The sequence below is a fragment of the Urocampus carinirostris genome, chromosome 5 (assembly GCF_059441175.1).
Source record: "Urocampus carinirostris isolate Australia breed hairy pipefish chromosome 5, RoL_Ucar_1.0, whole genome shotgun sequence".
NCBI lineage: Eukaryota > Metazoa > Chordata > Actinopteri > Syngnathiformes > Syngnathidae > Urocampus > Urocampus carinirostris.
Genome location: NC_142353.1, coordinates 26,671,278 through 26,691,321, shown reverse-complemented (window position 1 = coordinate 26,691,321; position 20,044 = coordinate 26,671,278). Strand labels below are relative to the sequence as shown.

Here is a 20,044-nt window from a genome sequence, read left to right as displayed (position 1 = left end):
TCTTCCTTAAATTTGCGTATGGGCTTTTAATCAGATGCGCTCTATGTTCCTGAATTCTCGGTAATTCACATGTTGAGTTACTTGACTCAGTTCATAGTGTTTGTATGGTACAGTAGACCCGTGGGATACGTCATTGAATCAATTTTGAGGGTTAAAATCGTAAGGTGAATTATATAGTGAGGAATAAAAACATAAGATAATTAGCTAATGTGTTCCAAAACCCTGGTACCCTAGATAAAAACATTACATTTGCATATAGGGAACACTCATTTATCGCAGGAGTTATGTTTCAAAAATAACCTGTGAGAGGCAAAATTGTTAAGTAAAAACCTTCATTCATTTTTTTTTTCAATTACTGTATTGTAATAACAACCAAGCCCACTTTATTCTCTTCTACAATTAAATACTTTTATCAGTGAATAACGTGTTGTCAACATTATGGGCTTTAGGGAAATTTGCAAGAGAATTTGCACGTATGTAACAAATATTTGTTTTACGTACATACAGTATAGCGAAGGTTGAATGTATACAGATAAAACATTGGTAAAAAAACAGCATATAGTAAGAACTACTTATATTCAATATATGACTATATAAATTAATAACATGAATACATGTAAATTAAAAAAAAATTATTGACCCTTTTATTGGTGTGATCTGACTTAAACTGGTTGAGTGGAGTAGAGGGTGGATGGAGATAGGGGGGGGAGATGGGAAATTCCAGTTTAAAACAAGTGAAAACTTCTGCTTGCAAGGATTGCCTTGCCCTTAGAAGACTTTGTTGCTTAAATTACTTCATTCTCTCTTAACCCTTTCCCCAATTGTTGATTGGTTACGGCCATATTTCTCAGCAAGGGTACAAAGCGTGTGCCTCTTTTATATTTCTTGATAATCGTAAGCCTAGTTTCCACTGCAAGTCCTGGGACCCATGGCTAATAAATACCATACAGAAGGATACAGTGCTTTACAAAGCACACAAGATTCTAAACTTAACAAAGCGAGAGTAAAGCATTGTGGTAGGTAGTTGAGCCAATAGCAAATCGGCATCTTCGAGACACCTTGATACAACCCAAAAGCAGACCATCATCTTATATGACATCGACCAAAACGCATCAAAGAGATGTAAACCGCCATACGCACAAACGCTGCAAAGTTTGAATTTTGTATGTTTTTAGTTATGCAAAATAATGTGCTGTTGATGTCTTATGGTGAGGAAAATGCTGTAACATGAAAGCGTCTTAAGCTCGGGACGCTGTAACCCGGGGGTCCACTGTATCTCTTTAACTTCACTTAATGTATGAAGCTTTTTTATCTTTAAATAATACTTCAAAACTCAACATCCTGGTATGTAGTTCCTTTTTAATTTATTCAAAAAAAATGAGTCGATCACCTAAAACATACCTTTTTCACAAAGTAGTCCAGAGTAGCTAGCAAGGCAAAGGCATGTGAAGCAAGCCACTCCATCTACGCACGTGCCTCCGTTGCGGCAAGGATTGGACTGGCATTCATCAATGTCTGGGCAAACAGATTTGGAAATCATCAAAATGATAGCATATATATATTAAGGCATATTTCTATCAATTTCTACCAAGGTTCCTACCGGTTTCACAGTGATCACCGCTGTAACCCGGTGCACAGCTACATACTGGGATGTTGCCACTCATGATGCACGATCCTCCATTCAGGCAAGTGTTCTCAGTACATGAGTCAATCCCTGATAAAAATGAATAAATAATAGGTGGGGTTTAACAATCCTCAGGCGATAATGCAATTGGAAAAAGAATATTGATTTCGGAAGCATTTCGAATGACATGAATAGAGACAAACATGGCGGTTTTAGGTTTACTGAATACAGGAGTGAAACAGGAGCTACTTCATTACGCATATTGACATTTTTCCACATTTACCTTTTGACCTTAAATAAGAGACGATTTAATTCATATAACTCAACAAAATCAACCAAGTATCGTGCTTGTTTGATCCGAGAATGAACTCATTGTTGCGTCTAGTGTGTTTACATGTTGTGCTTGCGTGGCTTGCTAGAAGCAGACTTAGACTATATATGAATGGATAAAACTGTCACAGCCACTATAATGTAATTACTTATTTATCTCGGTTAGTGAATATTGGAAATCCCTGCGATATGTGAAAATCTGCAAAGGCGACCCCCATTTCTTAACAAGTGTTATGCCAGCCCCCACTTGTAGCAATATTCTTTAGAGGATAATGGATCGCGGCTGCATGGGTGCTGCTTATTTTAGTTGGAAGAAAACGGAAAAAGAGCTCCCATGCAGGACATAAATGTGCTTTCTCAGCCAGCAACAGTTGACTGAAGATAATAGATCACAGCCAAAACAATGCTGTTCATTTTAGGAAGCGCCATTGTTGTTCGAACTAAAAAAAAAGTGCGCTTTGTAGGTTCCCGCTCTCATCAATATACAATCAGGGATAATGGATCGCAGCCAAACAAGTGCAGTTTTTTAAATGTATATTGTTCAACCAGCGATGCACTTAGGGCGTAAAGTACGACGCTCAAAGTAGTGACGGATTGGAGTGTATAGATTGATGTACTTACGGCGTTTTAGTCAGACAATAAAATGGAAATGTTCCAGAGAATCAAATAATACACATGTGTTTTGTTTAACATCAATTGTCTATGTACTACACAGTCCCACAATTCTTTGCAGCACAAAATCTTGGATAAGAGAAACAGCATGTGCACACTATTGAATTACCCAAATGTGTAGAGGAATCAGAAAATTAAACGACAAACCATTACAATCAGAAAACTTGCAGTCGGATTCATTCGATTTCTATGCGCATTTACATGGTTTTTACATGGAATACTGGTAATATTCTGTTTTCAATCAAATGATTGCCCGCAAGTAAACTAACTCAGTCAAAAAAATGGAAATAACCTACCGACAGTTTCTCCAACAATGGTGTGCCCTGCGTCACGATCTGGAACTGAAGTTGTGCCCTCTTCTGTGCTATGTGGATCTCCTCCAGTGTGAGAAACGGTTGATTTACCATCCAGTTGATCATCACTGCCAGAGAAAGGTAGGCTCGGGGGCACCGATCGAATGTTCGAGGTTTCAGTTTCTGACAGTGTCATTGTCGTTTTGTCTTGTGCAAAGACTGACGCAGCAGTGGAAGTACCCGTCTTAAAAATGGTCTGGATTTCATCCGATCGTGGATTTGTGGTGACTAACGATTCCGACATCACCGCAGAGCTGAGGGGTTTTTGAGTTGTAAATATGGTCGAGTTTGTTGCCTCGTGAATGCTATCCATGCTTGGACTGCTGGTGCCTTCTGTAGCCATTTCAGAAGTCGGCAAAGGTTTTGGGACAGGAACACCAAAAGGGTCAACTTCCGTAACTTGGCTAGTTGTGTACTTTGTTATTTCTGTTGGTTCCATACTTTGATTGTTAACTGGAATGCTCTCTACTAGATTGGGATTTAAATCATCATAGTTGCCACTTAGATCATCATAAACACTGTCAGTTTGAGGCAGTGTGACCCAAACCCCAGGTTCTGGAGTTGATTCAATATGTTCTCTACTTGAAGGTGGATCATTCGTAAGGTAAAGACCCTCTGAGGTAGAAATAGACCCAGTGGTTGTTATTTCCTGAAACTGTTTTCCGGACCCAAGACTGATTGCTGATACAGGTTCAGAGGAGTAATCAGTATCAGGGCGAAGGGTGGAAGCAATCTCTGACTGGGCTGGCTCCAATGGTTCTTGCGGAGGTTTGGGGTTTTGTTGGGGACGAATGGTAGGGAAAACATGTACCAACATATTTTCCTGTGAAGGTGTAAATGTAAAGGGGACATCTGAATTGGGTTCCACTAGTTTTGTTGAGGACACAACTTGAGTGTCAGTAGAAGTTGCTCCAGTGTGTGAGGGCTCTATTGTGCTTGTTGAATCAGTGCTTGATGTCTCGATATTCTCACTATCTGTTGATACTGATGGAATCCAAATTCTGGATGTGCTAGGGAACTGGGGTAAGTAAACATCAGCAAAGGGGGTGGTGATTGACCTAGAACCAGATGTTTCTTCATTTAAATATGACCTGGTTTGAATTGATGTTGGGTTTGACGACTCTTCTTCATTGTAGACACTTGGTATGGTGAGCCCTGATTCTTCATCCTCCGCCCTGTCCCCAGAGTAACTTGAAGTTTCACCTGGCGTATCTGGAGCCCCGGTGAGTAAAATCAAAGTTTCATCAGAGGTTATGTTTTGAGTAACATCTAGATTTGTATTTGTTGAAGTTAAGGGGTTTAACAGTGAAGATGGTGTAGTTTCGGATTGAAATGCAAAGGACTTGGTTGTTAATTGTGGACTCTGTCCATTTCCAATTTCAGAGTCTTCAAATGAAATTGAATTCAATTCCATCTGTGTAGTTTCTTGTTTTGGATTTGAAGACTGAGTAGATTGTGCAATTGTTTGAAATTCAACATATTCGGCAGATGTTGTTGATTTAGAATCAAGCATTTTAGGGTTCAGGGTTATTAAGATGTTGTCTACCGAAGGCTCCAATGTCTTATCCTCTATTGTAGTCTGAGTAAGTATTGTGGATCTATCATTTGTTTCATGCTCTTGGAACCTACTAACATCATCTGTGCTTAAAAGAGTGGAAACTGTAGATGTATCTAAGAAGAAGGTGTCAGTTGGGCCCTCAGTGCTGTAAGGTTTTGAAGTGACACTTGATAGGACTATTTCAGTTTCCCCGCTACCATCCTCAGACAACTCATCCAATTGTAAAGTTGGCTTTACTGATGAAAAAGTAAACCTTCTGGTAATTGAGGTGCCGGTGACATCAGATAAAACGTTGGGCGTCGGTGTTACAGTACTGGATAAAGATGACCAAATACTCATAATTTCAGCTTTCTTAGTGCTGTGCTTTGAAGACGCGGGTGATGTTACTATATCAGATTCCGTCCTTCCAAAGGATGATTCAGTTGTTGCTGCTTTTGTGGTTGAAAAATTTTCCACAGAAAAGTCTGTGTAAATAGGCGTAGAATATTCGGAAAAGGGTGCTGATGCATCTGTCCCTGACGCTTCTATGTCCTTTGTTACCTCAATTTGTGGCATCATTGTAAAGGGTGTGAGACCTCCTGCTTCTTCTGTCTGAATGGTGGGGTGAAATGAAGAAGATGGGATCATAGAAATAGCATCAGCATCAATAATAATATCAGTGCTGGGGGTTTGCACCCGAGGTGGGTTTTCCTCTCGTATGTCTTGCGTAACTCGGGAAAACAGTTCGTCTTCATCCTGTGCATCTTCCGTAAATATGATCATTTTCTCGGTCGATAGTTTAGAGACATGAAGCGCATTGGCAGGTGTCGATTCTTTCAAACCATTATTTGCCCGAGTCGGGGAAATGGGTGAATGTGTAGTCTCCGCATTTTTTGTCTCCTCAATCGATTCCTGTGACGAAATAATCATTTCTGTGGATGAAGTTACTGAAACAAACGATTCACTTTCACCTGTTACTTCTGCGAATGTCTGAGAAGGATTAGATGTGAACATCTGTCTGCTTTGCTCACCAGAACCTTCAGCTTCAGTTGGAATCAAATCCGGTGTTGATTTAACATGTATAGGCACTGATTGGGAAGACGGAATCACATTTGGTGTTTCGGAATTTGGTTTACCTGTGCTGAGGAGAGCGGGGGCTGCAGTTAAAGTAGACTTTTGTAGACTGAGAAAAGAAGATAACTCAGTAACAGCAGGTGGAGACACTGTTTGTCTCTCACTGCCATGCAGGGAAGTATCTGAAGTTCTCTGAGGGTTCAGTGTCACGGCTTTGTCTGAAAACTCTTTGTGGGTAGAGGTACCCTCAGAAAATGAAATAGCAATGGGAGAAGGAGTAATTTGATGTTTGGCAACTGAAGTGGTGTCAAGCAGAGAGGAAGTTGATGCTGTTGATGTATCAAAAAAGTCAGTACCGGATCGCCCATCATCAGGCGATAAATCATCGGTGCCAGCACCACTTCCTTGCTCAGTCACAAAAATATGATTACTACCCGGGGCTAGAGTTGTTACTACAGATGATTGTGTGGACTGTCTGCTCAACTCAGTTGATGAGTCAAATGTTTTCTTTTCAATTTCCGTCTCATCTGTTGTATACAGGGATATATCTCCACCCGATCCATCTGAACTCATCTCTAAATCATCCTCTTCAGCAGAAAGACCAGAGATTTCCATGTCGACATACGTATTAGTTCCTTTTGGTAGAATTACAGAGCGACTAGGAATCGTCATGGGTTGGGTCCCTTCAAATGTATTTGAACTTGATGAAACAGTAAAGATAGTAAAGCCTGAACCTTCCTCAAAAGTCTCTAATGGTCTTATGGTGGTCTTGGTGAGGGTTGTCGAATCTACAGATGGTTTCTCTGGAGTCACCGTGGGAAATTCAGTTGGGGCATTTCTTACGTTCCCAAAATTCTCCATGATGCTTTGTTTAGTTGTAAATATTGGGCTTTGAGTTTCAGTGGGAGTCATTGGTGCCATTTTTGTAGTACTGAACAGAGAAGACAATGAAGATACTTCAGGGTATAATACTGTTTGGATTACAGGTGATGATGTTAATAGCTTCTTTGTGAAAGAATTAAAAGATTCGGGGAGTTCTTCGATCGCTGACCCTTCAATATGTACTTCGGTTTTCTCTGCAAGTGGATTATTTGTTCTGGAAACTGGTGGAATTGGATCTGCTGTGACATTATCTGAACTTTCATCATTTGTGATTAACAGTGATGAGTTTACGAAATCAGAGTCGGTAGTAGAAGCAATAGCTTTTCTCGAACTGGACTCGAGTGAGTTAATTTTTGTGCTGAAGCCCTTTTTTGATGTGGCTGGGAACTCTGTATTGATAGGTGTAAAATTAGAAATTTGGTCCCCGGAGCCTTCAAAATTGTTGATCATTTCTTTATCGGAACTTGTTTTATGTGGAGGTGTTGAGGAAATATAAGTGGCAGGTTGAGATATAGGGTCCTCAGTGAAAGTACTATCAGCAGTGGACAAGATCCCTGTAACAGAGGGAATTGGTGTCCTGGTGCTATAGTGAGCATAACTTTTGTCATTTCCTTTAATTGAATGTGATGGTGTTTGTACTGTGGGTTTTTTAGTACTAAACATTGAAGAAATTGTTGCAGTTATTCTCACTGTGTCCTTTCTAGAAAACACAGTTTGATCAATTAGTTCTGCGTCATCAATGATCTGAATGGTTGGCTTTAAGGAGGTTGGAGATTCAGTAGATGTCTTCTGAGAGCTTCCAATCACAACAACCGATTCACTGCTATGTTCCAATCTATTGTCCGTAGTTGGCAAGAAAGAAAATCTAGATGATCCTTCTGTTAAAATTTCCATTGTCTGTACGTCTTCTTCCGGAAGAAAAATCGGAGAACCTGCATCAAATCCATTTGCGGATTGGGCGTGTGTTGTAGTAGTGATTCCTGACAATGCAGATTGTGTGAAAAGATCATAGTTTGGTGTAACCTCAGGAAAACTTTCCACATGATCAGAAGTGAAGAACTCTATTTGTTTATCATGGCTCGGGGAAGAAGCAGAGATTACAATTGTATTACTCTCTGTGAGGGCTACATCGGTTTGGTTCTTTTCATGGGTGGTTGATACTACAATTTTTTCTTCAGGTGTAGTCATGAATTTCTCAATGGATCCTGCAGTGCCGGTCATTAGTGAGGCCGGGGACGTTTCACTTGACTGGTACTTAAAAAACTCTGAAGTGTGATCGCCAGAGGCATCTAAATCCTTAGATGTTTCATATTTTATGGTTGTTCCACTGATGGATGGAATAACTCTGACATTAACTATTTGGCTGCTGTGTTCTTCTCCAATGTCTGCAATAGTAGATTTCGAAACAGAGTCTAAGGATCTGGTAGTTGAACTTGCAACAGAAAAATTGGGAGAGGTGGGTTGTGGTTTTGAGACAGGAAATATCACGGGTTTGGTTGTTTGTTCAGGTCCTTCAGTCAACTCGGCGTGTGAGACGGAAGTTGTCTTTGCAAATACGTCTAGGGTTTGATGACCCGACCCTTCAAAACTTTCAATGGTCCCGGTTGAGAACCGCATTCCATTATTCATAGGTGTGGTTATATAGGTCTGTGTGTTGGGAGATAGTGAAGTAGGTGTATCAGTTGTCTGGACAGGAATGTCTTGACCTTCTGCTGTCATTGGTGGTGTCTCGGTACTGAACAAGGATGAACCAGTTGTTTTCTCCTTGAGAAATCCATCTCCACTGTCCCCAGAACTCTCGAAATCTGTCATGGTAACATATGGTAAGATTCCAAGTTTTATAGTCGAAGGCCCAGACTCAACCGTTATTGTACCACTGCTTAAATCTTCATCATCTCCAGTTTCATTGTTAGCATTCACAAACGGTACAGGTGTAGTTGGTTTCTCTGTACTGAAGGAGGATGCAGTAGGAACAGATGTTTTCATAAAAACACTGGTTGAAATAAATGCCTCAGTTCCTAACATAGAAGGAAATTGAGGAGTCAACATAGTTGGCTCTTCACTGTTGTCTCCGGAACTTTCAAAGTCTGTTGTGGTAACTAATGAATAAGTTGCTTCATAAGTTTCTGTTGTTGACACTAAATTCAGGGGATGAGAACTGTATGAAGGACTGCTTTCAGTGAAGGTTTCTGTTTCGTTCTGTAAGGGGACTTTTAGGGTTATTTCATTAATTTGCTCACCTGAACCATCTTCCTCCATATCTGGCAAAGATGTTTCATGTGAAATCGTAAATGAAGTGGAATCAGTGCTGTACACCGAAGAGGACAACGTTGTTGCTGAAATGAACGATTCTTCAAATACATCATCAAAGGCTCCTGAACCATCAACGTGACTGGATGATGCTCTTGTTTCAGGGGTCATACTTGATTCAAATACAGGTGTCGATGACGTCAAAGGTTCTGCTGTGGTTCCTTCAGTACTAGGAAGTGACGATCCACCAAAAGTAGTCTTTGAGAAACTATTACCTTCAATTGATTCTGTTGCTGCTGTTGTATTTGTCTGAAACCTTGAATCGGTAGTTTTTGCTCCCTGGGACCCTGTAAGTGTCTCTTTATAAAATAAGGAAGTAGCTTCTGGAGCTGTGGTGACATCACTGGACCTCTCGGTAGTGCCTCCCTTTGACACCTTCAAACTGTTTCTTGGGGTGACTGATGAGACCTTGGTCTGACTTGCATGGTCAGAAGGGTCAGAATAGGGTCCATGTGATGTTGATGCTGAGGTGTCATTTCTATTTACTGACGGGAAAGAAGTTGCTGAAATAAATTCCACTTCAGTAACTCCAACAGTCTTTCCAGAACCTTCAATTGATGATTTGGACTCGTTTACAGGCGTTAAACTTGAGTCACTATGTGAGGAACTAATTTCAGTGCGCATGTCCTCATCTTTTGAATTTGTGACTGTAAAGGAACTGGAGGAAGATTCTTCTTGTGCCTTAATGGTCAAAAAAGTAGCGGTAGGGATGGTGGAAGCTTGGATTAAAATTTCATTGGTTAGGTCACCCGACCCATCTTCATTCAATGGTGTCAGAACAGATGTTGTAATGTGAGAAAATAATGGAGTTGGTTTTGGACTACTATACGAGAATAATGCTACTGTACCTGAGCTTTTTAGAACATCATGTGTAACATCATTTTGTAAAGCTGGTGTCTTTGTGCTAAACATTGACGAGACGGGCGAGGTCTTGATTTTTGACGGTCCGGTAAATTCAGTGATGGTATCTCCAGAACTTTCAAATTCAGTTGCTGTTCCAGGCATCACCGTCGATCCTTCTAAGGAAGGCAATGACTCAACTAGCTCACTTGCTGTAACACCATCATCCATATCTGTAAATTCTTTGGTTACATTGGACGATGAAATGGGTTGTGTTCTACCAACTTCGGATTGAGTCCCTGACACGCTCATGGGAGATTCAGCAGTTACCTTGAGAGTATAGTGGCTGGAGGGAGAATATGTTGGATGGAACATATCTTGAGGGTCTTCACCGGGTACAGAGGTTTGAGTTTCCACTGCTTCACTTCTACCTGAACCGGATGTCGTTTGCATTTCTGGATCCACATTACTGCCGTCAGAAACATAACTTCCATCTCCAGAAATTTCTGTGTAGGGAGTCGGATATAGAGGTAACATTTTACCCCTCGTTGGTCCACCGATTGTTGACACTGGATGTGTTACATCAGGTTCTAGTGATTCCTTTGACATTGAATATTGGGAGTTACTCGTTAAAGGGGAAACTGTTGTTCGTTTACCTTCAAGAGATATTCCCGTAGTTTTTTCTATATTAAATGAGGAACTGTATGGAGTTACCTGGAATTTGGGAGACTCTTCAGACATTGATTCTCCTGAGTTTTCTTCCTCTTTTTCTGTAAGATGGCTTGTTTCTTGTGATGATGTCACTGCTGGTGTGTCAGTGGTAACCAATGAAGATGAAATAGTTACGGAAATGAAAGACTGTGTAGTCAGTTCATCTGGTGTTTGATTTTTAGGAGACTTTGGAGCTGATGTAGTTACTATTGCCATCCGAGTACTAGGTGAACCTGTTTGTGTTGAAGCCTCCCTCAGGTTTTCATATTTTCTTGTGTTAAAGGAAGAGGAAATTGATGTAATTTCTGGTTGGACAGTTGGTTTATTAAAGGAAGGAATAGTCCAGATAGATTTACCTTCTGCTTCAGGTGTCAAACTAGACTCACTGATAGACAAACTGGATGCACTGCTTAAAATTTCAACTTGGGCAGTCAATGTCAAAAGTGAAGATTTGGCAGGAGATTCTTCTGTGTCATTAAGAGCTAATGCATCAGTCACAGAAGCTGGAAGACTTATCATATCTGGAGTTTGGTCACCTGAACCTTCTTCGACCCCTTCACTATTAGCCGTATGTAGAGATTGTTTTTTGTTTGTTCTACTTCCAAGTGAGGCTGTCATTGCGGGAGTTGATGTACTAAACTTTGAAGAAATAGTAGTTTCCATGACTGACCCTTTGTTATTCTTTGACCTCTCTGCTTCTTTGGTGGTGAACATTGAATCTGGTGCAGTGGGGTTCAATGGGGAAAGAGACAAAACCTTCGAAGTCCCACTGCTTGCAATTGTATTATCAATGTCAACGGCAGTCGAGGATAAACTTGCAAATATTGGCACAAATACATCTGGACCATTGTTAAGCGGCTTTGTTGAGTCATGTATGTGATCTGTCAAATAACTTTCTGTTGGATTCGGTATTTCCGTGTCCAATCGGTAAGCTGAATCAGAAGAGGTTGTGAGAATCATTTCAGATGTTTCTTCCCCTGAGCCCTCGTCAAGAAGGGAACTCCCCTCTATCTTCTCATAAACGGGAGTCTGGAATTGTTTTTTCGTCTGATCTGTTACAGTTTCAACTGTTACCTCAGCTACCACGGTTCTGTCTGTGTGAAGATCTGTTTTAAAAAGGGATGGATCCTCTGGCTTGTCCGTCTGAGTCACTTGTGAGTCACTCTTTATAGGTGTGGGAGCACGCGTTGGCTTGTCTCCCTCTGGTGAAGATGTGGTGATGACAACAGAGGTCAACATATCTGTAAATTTTATTGGGCCGTCTTCTGACATTTCCATCGTATGTGCCCCAGATGGTATTACAGTCGGGAAAAGGTGAGCTGAAGTAAATGTTAACAACCTGTCTGTGTTTTCAGAGTAAGCTTTTTTTGTGGTTTTAAACGAAGCGGTGTCACCAGAAATTGGTGTTGGAACAGAAGTCTTGTCTTCCTGTGTGGAGCCCTCTTCATTTTCTATCAACACGTGAGCAGAAGTAGATGTTGTTGGCATCCAGTTTGTGGTTTGGGAGCTAGCTAGTTGTGTGGTTTTGAATGATGTTGTGTCACCAGAAGTTGGTGTCGAGACAGAAGTTTTGTCCTCCTGTGTGGAGCCCTCTTCATTTTCAGGGAAAACAACAGCAGATGAAATTGTGGTTAGGATCCAGTCTGTGGTTTCGGGTATAACATTTTGTGTGGTTTTAAATAATGTTGTGTCACCAGAAGTTGGTGTCAGAACAGAAGTTTTGTCTTTTTGTGTGGAGCCTTCTTCATTTTCACGGAAAACGTGAGCAGAAGTAGATGCCGTTAGCATCCAGTCTGTGGTTCCAGCGCTAGCTTTTTGTGTGGTTTTAAATGAAGCGGTGTTACCCACAGTTGAAATCGGAACAGAGGTTTTGTCCCTCTGTGTGGAGCCCTCTTCATTTTCAAGAAAAACGTGAGCAGAAGTTGATGTGGTTAACATCCAGACTGTGGTTTCGGCACTAGCTTTTTGTGTGGTTTTAACTAAATTGCTGTTATCCACAGTTCCAGTCAGACTAGAAATTATGTCTTTAAGTGCGGAGCCCTTTTCTTTTTTAGGGTGTCTTGTTCCGACAGTTGGGGTACTATCGGAGACAAGGTCATCCGGGTTCAGTTTTTCTGTGCTTGAGAGTTCCTCTGTCAACACAGTGGACGTATCTGCGGAAAGGTCAGCCCACCCATAACCCAAAGCCATAGTGGTTTCTTCTTTTCCCCATATACCTTGTGCATTTGTCACTAACTGGGTGGGTTTTGCCTCGTATTTCCCATGGATTAAGTCAAACAGTGGAGTGGTAGTTACAGCGGCAGAAGACAAGTCCGGGTGTTCACTCTGGAGTACGTGCTCTCCATCTGCCTTTAATTGATCAGGTGACTCTGAGATCTGTGACTGATGAATGCGGTCAACTGGAACAAAACAAAAAAAAGATCAATTTTTGAACAATAAGAAAAAGCCTTACTTTGCAAAGAATTCGGATTATTTTAAGTACAATTCTCCTTGTATTACGATATATTTTCTTGTTTTGCAACTAAAATAAAAAAATATGAATAAAATAACTAACATTTTCTTCAAAAAAGATAATTTTCCTGATTTTAGAAAATATTTTCCACTCACATCCAAAAAATAGTTTACCCAACTCTATAATATCTTAAAACAAGAAAAAATACATACTTAAAATTACCTTTTTTGTCCCTTGACAATTGGCTAAGATTTTATATTTTTCAGTACAGTGTTTGTCAATTGTACACCGGATTCTACGCTTGCATGTTTTGGATAAAAATAGAATTCCAAACCATTTATCTTTTTTGATAAAAAAATTACAGAAAACAATGCATATATTGGGTGTGCATGTGGGAAAAAAATGCATACTTAGATGTTTAAAATGTTGCTTGTTATCATAGCTCAGAAATTTATAGTAATACGGTCCGCCAAACGGTGACCACGCCTTATAAGAGGTATGTTGTCACGGACCCTTTTAAGAAATTTTCCCCAGTATATGATATCGACAACAAATTAATTTGCAGGCCGTAAAACATACAACTCAAACTGTGGTGTGGTGTTCATGCGTGTGTTTGTCTGCTATTGGTCAACATCAAATTAAAAGGCTGGCCTGTTAATGGGTTGCGTCACGGCATCATCAAAATGTTGATATGTTATTGGGTGAACTCCCTCCCACGATGCCTCAATTTTCATTTGTTTTGAATCTCATGTACTACATAAAGACCTAGCTCATCAGCGATACAATACTGTATTTTTGTACTGTATTTATTTGTTATGGGTCCAAGGCTCTCAGTGTACTAAAATATAACCATAGAAATGAAGCTTGCCATTATCAAGAAATGCAAAGAGGGCATCAACCCGCTACGCCATTCAACAAGCTCAAGTCACGACACACCAGATGTAAATAAAATATTGTTTTTCATTTACTTGTATGCAATCATATAAACGTATATTACACATAAGTAGTACTTAGTTATACTATTTTATTATTTTAATTTTTTAGCTAGGGTACCAGGGTTTTAGCTAATCCGCATATGTTTGTATGCCCCACTATATTCCAATTTCGGTTTTACAATCCCCCACCTCCGAACGTTGTATTCCGGGGTTGTATTTTATCTTTTACAGCTAAAACTTCAGGAGATCATCTTATTTGTTAAATGTATTTGTTTGTTTGTTTTTTGAAGAAGGATTTTAATGCAACAGTAAATTCCGACTTACACGGAAATCCAAAAAAACCTCCTGAATCAATAAAATTATTCTAAAATAAACCAAATCGATGCTGATGTTTCGTACGTGTAGTAGTTATAACTTGGTTCAAACCTGTTTGACACTCTAAATTAGAGTTTTTCCAAAATAAATTTTGTTTAAAATAATGTTGATTCTACACCATTATCCACAAACAAATCACACCTAAAAACAAGACGCACCTTATTTTACTCTGTTACTATGCAACATGACAAGACAGGTCTCCTATTATGCCAATTTTCCAAGAAGTTTCCCCCAAATCCCAGAGAGCAAAAAAGTGTGTCTCATATGAGCCACGTGACAAGATGTTGAAATAAAAGTAGCCGTAATCGCCCATTTTGCTCATGCGGCTTCCAGCTGTCCTGGCAGCTAGCAAAGACTGTGTTAGCGATGACATCAGCCCTTGATCTCAAGTGAGCTACAGAAGCTTACTTGTGAGCAACATGTACCTAGCATGTCATGCGCTGTCTATTTGTCCTGTCGCTCGGGAGTCAAGGAAAGAAAATCGAGGAGCAGTCATACACTAGCCAGACTGTGCACATAGAGATACTGTACATATACAGTGCCTTGCAAAAGGATTGGCCCCAAAAGAACTTTTCGACATATTGTCATATTTGTATTGTGCTAACAAACAAACATTTGAAAAGAAGCAGTTGCAAGAATCTTGTCTCTGTTTGAGTTAACAACTTCCTTTTGCTGCCATCACAGCCGGAAACAGGTTTTAAGTATGTTTTTATAAGTTTTGCATATGTTGAAACAGAAATACTTGCCCATTCTTCCTTATAAAACAGCTCAATTTAAAAAAAAAAATCAGATCTTCCAAATTCTTTGTAGGATTGAGGTCTCGGGTCTAGCAATGCCGTTCTAACACCGTTATATTGATCATTTTAAACCATTCAATTGAAGATTTTGCTTTATGTTTAGGGCTGTTGTCCTGTTGGAAGGTAAACTTGCACCCAATACTCAGGTCTCTTTCTTGTCACTCTTCCATAAAGGGCAGATTTATTCAATGTATGACTAATAGTTGTCTTATGCACATATTGTGTCTTCTTAACGTTGTATGCCTGCAGGTCATCCAATGTAACCATGGGGCTCTTAGTTGCTTCCCTGATTAGATTTTTCCTTGTTTGGGCTGAAAGATTAGAGGGTCGGCCAGGTCTGGGTAGGTTTGCAGTGGTTTTATGCTCTCTCTATTTTGACATTATTGCTCCCACAGTGGTCCAGGAAATGTGTAGATGTAGCGAAATCTTCATTGTATCCCATTCCTACTTTTAACTTTTCAACAAGTTTGTCCTGGACCTGCCTGGTGTGTTCTCTAGTCTTCATATTGCTGTCATAATGCTTTATAATGCTGTTCAGGTGTATTTAAACTGTGACTCAATGAAATAGTTGCAGTTTGTCATTAATCGACATTTAGGTCGACATTGGATCATTCAAGTCATAAGGAAACTTCTGGAGTTTGTTGGCTGTGCTTAGAGAACAATATTTTTGCAACACCTACTTTACAGTTTTTTTGTTGTAATTTTGATATAGAATGTTGAAATCGTTTGGTGCCACATGATTGTGTCTCGCGTGTTGCTGATTTTTCTGATTTTTCGAAAATATTTTCATTTTTTCAGCTTTAAGTTTGAATCCCGAAATGTGGCAACATGACAAACAGTTCTATAGTTACTGTACCTAGCGCATGTCAAAATCGACAAGCAGTCATACACTAGCCAGTCTGTGCACATAGAGATGCTGTACAAATAGTAACTGGAAATTGGCCTGCCATTTTTCCATTATGGATACAAGCGGGAAGAACCTAGAATTCAGTTTCCAAAGCAACCGAATAAGAAAAGATTTCTAAGAACTCATTTTTATAACTAAGGAAATCCATTGTGTCATTGCTGAAGTCATGTTAATTTCTAAAGTGGGTCCTGAATGACAGTGTGGAGAAATGATGCAAATGCTCCTTGCAACTGAGCTTTTGACGCAATGTGCTTTTCATCTGGAAGTTATCTAAATAAAGAAGGAGTGGGTAGGAGGTCATATTGCAATTACAGTAGACCCCTGGGGTACAGAATCCCCACCTTACGACTTTTTCCCTTCACAGTGTAGAATACGTTTTTTTTTTTTTAGAAACTCGAACCTGCAAAATAACTTGTACTTACCAAACGTATTTACGTAATTGTACAGTAAACTGTCGGAATACGGTGACCCCGCCTTTTTAAACCCTCTTGACAGCGATCCCCCCACTATACAACGCCGACATCAAATTATTTTGAGTGCCCAAGACATTCAACACTTTGCGGTGTTCTTGCGTATTTCTAAGATAGCTGTTAGTCGATGTTATGTCAAATGCTGGATATGCTATTGGTTTACGTCACGGTAACATTAAAATGCCAAACTACTTTTAGAAGAACTACCTCCCACAATGCCTTTCTGTGTCTTCACTCAGTTCAAAATCCTGTGTGCTTCTTAAAGACTGTGCAAATCGACAATACAGTAACACTGTATATGAAGTGCATCTATCCGCTATCTGTCCTAAGGCTTGTAGTGATTCTAAAGGAAGAGGCAAAAGATGAAACGAAGCTTGCAATCATTAAGAAATATGAAGGCGGCACAAAAATTGATTTGTTACCATAGCTAAATTACACAGCTTAAACCAACGGACAATCGGGACTATTAATACAAAAAAGAAGCCAAGTGAAGCATAGAAATCTTCTAAGGGCATGACAATCCTTACAAATGAAAGTTTTAAGGTTCAATTTTTTTCTGTCATCTACTCCCGCCTATGCATCCACCCACTAACTCCACTCTACCAGCTCAAGCCACGTCACACCAAAACTAAATAAAACGTATTTTTTTTCTTTACATGTAGTTTTAGTAATCGTTGTATTTAATCTTATACATGTATATTACATATAAGTAGTACCTATTGTAAGCTATTATGTTGTTTTTACATTTGTACGTGGAGTTTGGAATGCAGTAGCAATGCCTTACCACAGGCTACACAGCAATTTCACTTTGCAATCCCCACCTCAGAACAGATTAAGGTCGTATCCCAGCGGTTTAAGAGTTAGGATAACCTTGCCCCTTAAACAATGTTGCCTTCATTTATATAATTTTAAATAACTCAATGTTCAAAGCAAATATTCTGCACTAACTGGGTCTAGCATTAGAGGTGGTACCTAGAAACTCCTGTGCCATACGTTCTATCGAGAAGTCTTACCTGAAGCATCCTGGTTTTCTGTGGCCTCTTTGATGGGCGATTCAGTCATGATCGTTATTTCTTCGCTGTTCTTTTCAGTTGCAATTACTGCAGTGTTTGTAAATAACTCTATGTCAACTGGTGTAAAGGTTTCCGAATTTTCCTCTACGACATTATCGACAGACTGGTGCAAGACCCCTATTGCAGCATATTCTGGTGTCACGCCTTCTGTGAAAATGGGTGTGACTGCCCTTGTTGTCAACTCTTCTGGTGTTTCAACTGTGTTGTTTGTTATTTTCACCAGTGGCAATGGAGTGATTTCCACCGCAGTGTTAGCGGGATTAGCGTTCAATATAATTGTGGTCGGAACGACAGTGGTGAGCAACTGGTCCTGTGACTGTTCAGGGATAGAGGGTGGTAGAGCCTCAACCAGTAAATCCGTCTCAATCCCATCAGTGTCGCCATCATAGAATGGAAACGGTGCTGTTGAGTCAGTTGGTGTTTTGAGGGAGCTCAAAGACTTTTCATTTTCTGTTGCCATGTCGGTGAGATTGGAATTTAGAACGGTTTCCTCGGTTTCTCCTTCAGCAAACATGGGCTCTGTGCTAGGAGAGGCATTGTGTAGTATGGCATCAGTTTTTATGGTGCTGATCTCAATTATTGAATGGTCATCCGGCTCTTCTGTTTCTGTCGGTTCAGTATTTCCTGGTAATGTGTCACCACGATGGGAAACAAATTCAACAGATGTTACGTTCTCATCTATGAAATCATGAACGTCAAAGTCTGGGTCTACTGGTTTTAAATCGTCAATGTCTTCCTGGTCATCCAGTATGTTCGGTGCCGTGGTAGTAAAAAAAATCTGTTCCTCACCAGCTGCAGTGGGCCTCAGTGGAACCATACTGGTTGAAAACATGGAAGGAGGTTCTATAAAAACTGGGTCCATTTCAGGCTCTGAAACAATTTCAGGTGTTTGGGTTTGAGGGACTGCACTGCTCTCGAGGAAAGGAACGGTGGAGGAACTGGTGCTTGTGTCGTTGATGATGGATACGTCCACAAAAGAAGTTTGGTTGACCATCGGTTTCCTTCCTAGAAATTTATACAATGTGGTATTAGACATTGAATCATTAAAAAATTCAAACCTGAAACAATAGAGAACCTTCAAGCTATGGTAACACAGTTGCACACAGAATAACCTTACAGAGGATCATCAACACGGGCCAGAAAAATATAGGCTGCTCTATGGCCAGTCTGGAGGACATTGCGGGAGTTACATTTTAAAATAAACCTGTGAAACGCAAAAACCGTTAGGTGAATTTTTTTATTTTATATTCAATAATTATTATGGACTGGAGAAAAAATTTAATTTAGCAAAATTATTTGCACATACGTAACGTTAATTTGGCAAGCTGTTTTACGTACAAGTACAGTAACACCCAGGATATGCCGACAGGGGTTTTACGGCATTTTCCCAACTATATGACAGCAAAGACAAATTATTTTGTGCGGTTCAAAACTGAAAAAACTTCGCAGTGTCCTTGTGTCTGCAGAGTTAGATCTCTAAGATGCCTTTCTGCCATTGGTCAACGCCATATGAAATGCTGATCTGCTATTGGTCAGTGTCATGGCATCATGAAAATGCAATTGTCTGAAATACCTCTCACTATGCCTTTTTCCTTATTCAGTTTCAAATCTCGTGTTCCTCATAGAGACTTTACGTGTCAGTAATGCAATAAGGATTTTTTTTTTAGTGCTTGTATTGCTATGGGTACCAAAATTAGCAGTTATTCTTAAGGGAGAAGCAAAACGTGATAACCTTAATGATGAAATTTGCGATTATCAAGAAATACTGAGAAGGCAGACGATTTGCTACCCTCGGCAAGTCCCTTGGCCGTAAACAATCGACATTAGTATTACAGACGCTCCCCACTTAAACCTATTCGACTTACGAAAAACGTTAGATACGAACATTTTTTTTCAGGATTTCGAAAAATATCCGGACATTGCTGTCAGTTACATTTTGTATTGTGTGCTCCTTTTTCAGAGTAGAGGACAGTACTGTAGTGCTTCTTTTCGCCGTGTGGCGCTGTGAGAGGTCACCCAGCATCCACCCCGAAGAAGAAATCTGGCTTCTACTTCCTAGTTTGTGTGTAAACATACTATACTGTATCTCCAGCGTGCTAAGGCCTTCTACATTTTTATTGTTTAATATATCGTGCATCCATTCAATATGTTTGTGCAAAGTGTAAAGAAGAGGCAAGTCGTTTTTTTTTAAATGAAAGTGGAATATGGAAGCTTGATGTGGTTGAGAAAATGGTCAGAACGTGTTTTTTGTGGCCACTTTTTACCACAGAGGAGGACCTGTTGAAGTGTATCTTCCAAAAGTAGGTTAAACTCAACTTTATTTATCTTCATAGAGCATAATATTTTATGAAATGTGCATTTTATAGTACAAAACATTACAGGTTACTTATACAAGCCATAAACATACTTTTATAGACCTTAAACATACAAAACATAGCACTGAAACTTACGAACAAATTCAACTTAAGAACTATTGTCCAAGATGCTGCCCAACTTATGATCGTAAGTAGGGCAGCGTCTGTATTATAAAAACGAGGAAGTAATTAAAGCAAGGACATCTGGAAGTTTTGAGACCAGTTTCAATTTGAATACACCGTTGAAACCGTCCCACCGCATCCACCCGTTGCTCCACTCGACTATCTCAAGTCCACATGTAATTCATATAAGTAGTTCTTACTTACTCTTTTTTTATGTTTTTATCT

The 20,044-nt window shown here is 39.8% G+C and overlaps 1 protein-coding gene across 1 annotated transcript in view; it reads right to left on the bottom strand.

Moving 5' to 3' along the window:
* LOC148365894 (uncharacterized) overlaps positions 1–20,044 on the bottom strand; it is a 58,166-nt gene that overhangs the window by 17,695 nt on the left and 20,427 nt on the right. Inside the window, exons 6-9 of the mRNA XM_088334988.1 lie at positions 17,283–18,347; positions 2,923–12,732; positions 1,601–1,714; positions 1,402–1,515 (exon numbers count right to left, since the gene is read on the bottom strand). Of these exons, the coding sequence (XP_088191114.1) occupies positions 1,402–1,515; positions 1,601–1,714; positions 2,923–12,732; positions 17,283–18,347 (11,103 nt within the window). The remainder of the gene's footprint in view (positions 1–1,401; positions 1,516–1,600; positions 1,715–2,922; positions 12,733–17,282; positions 18,348–20,044) is intronic.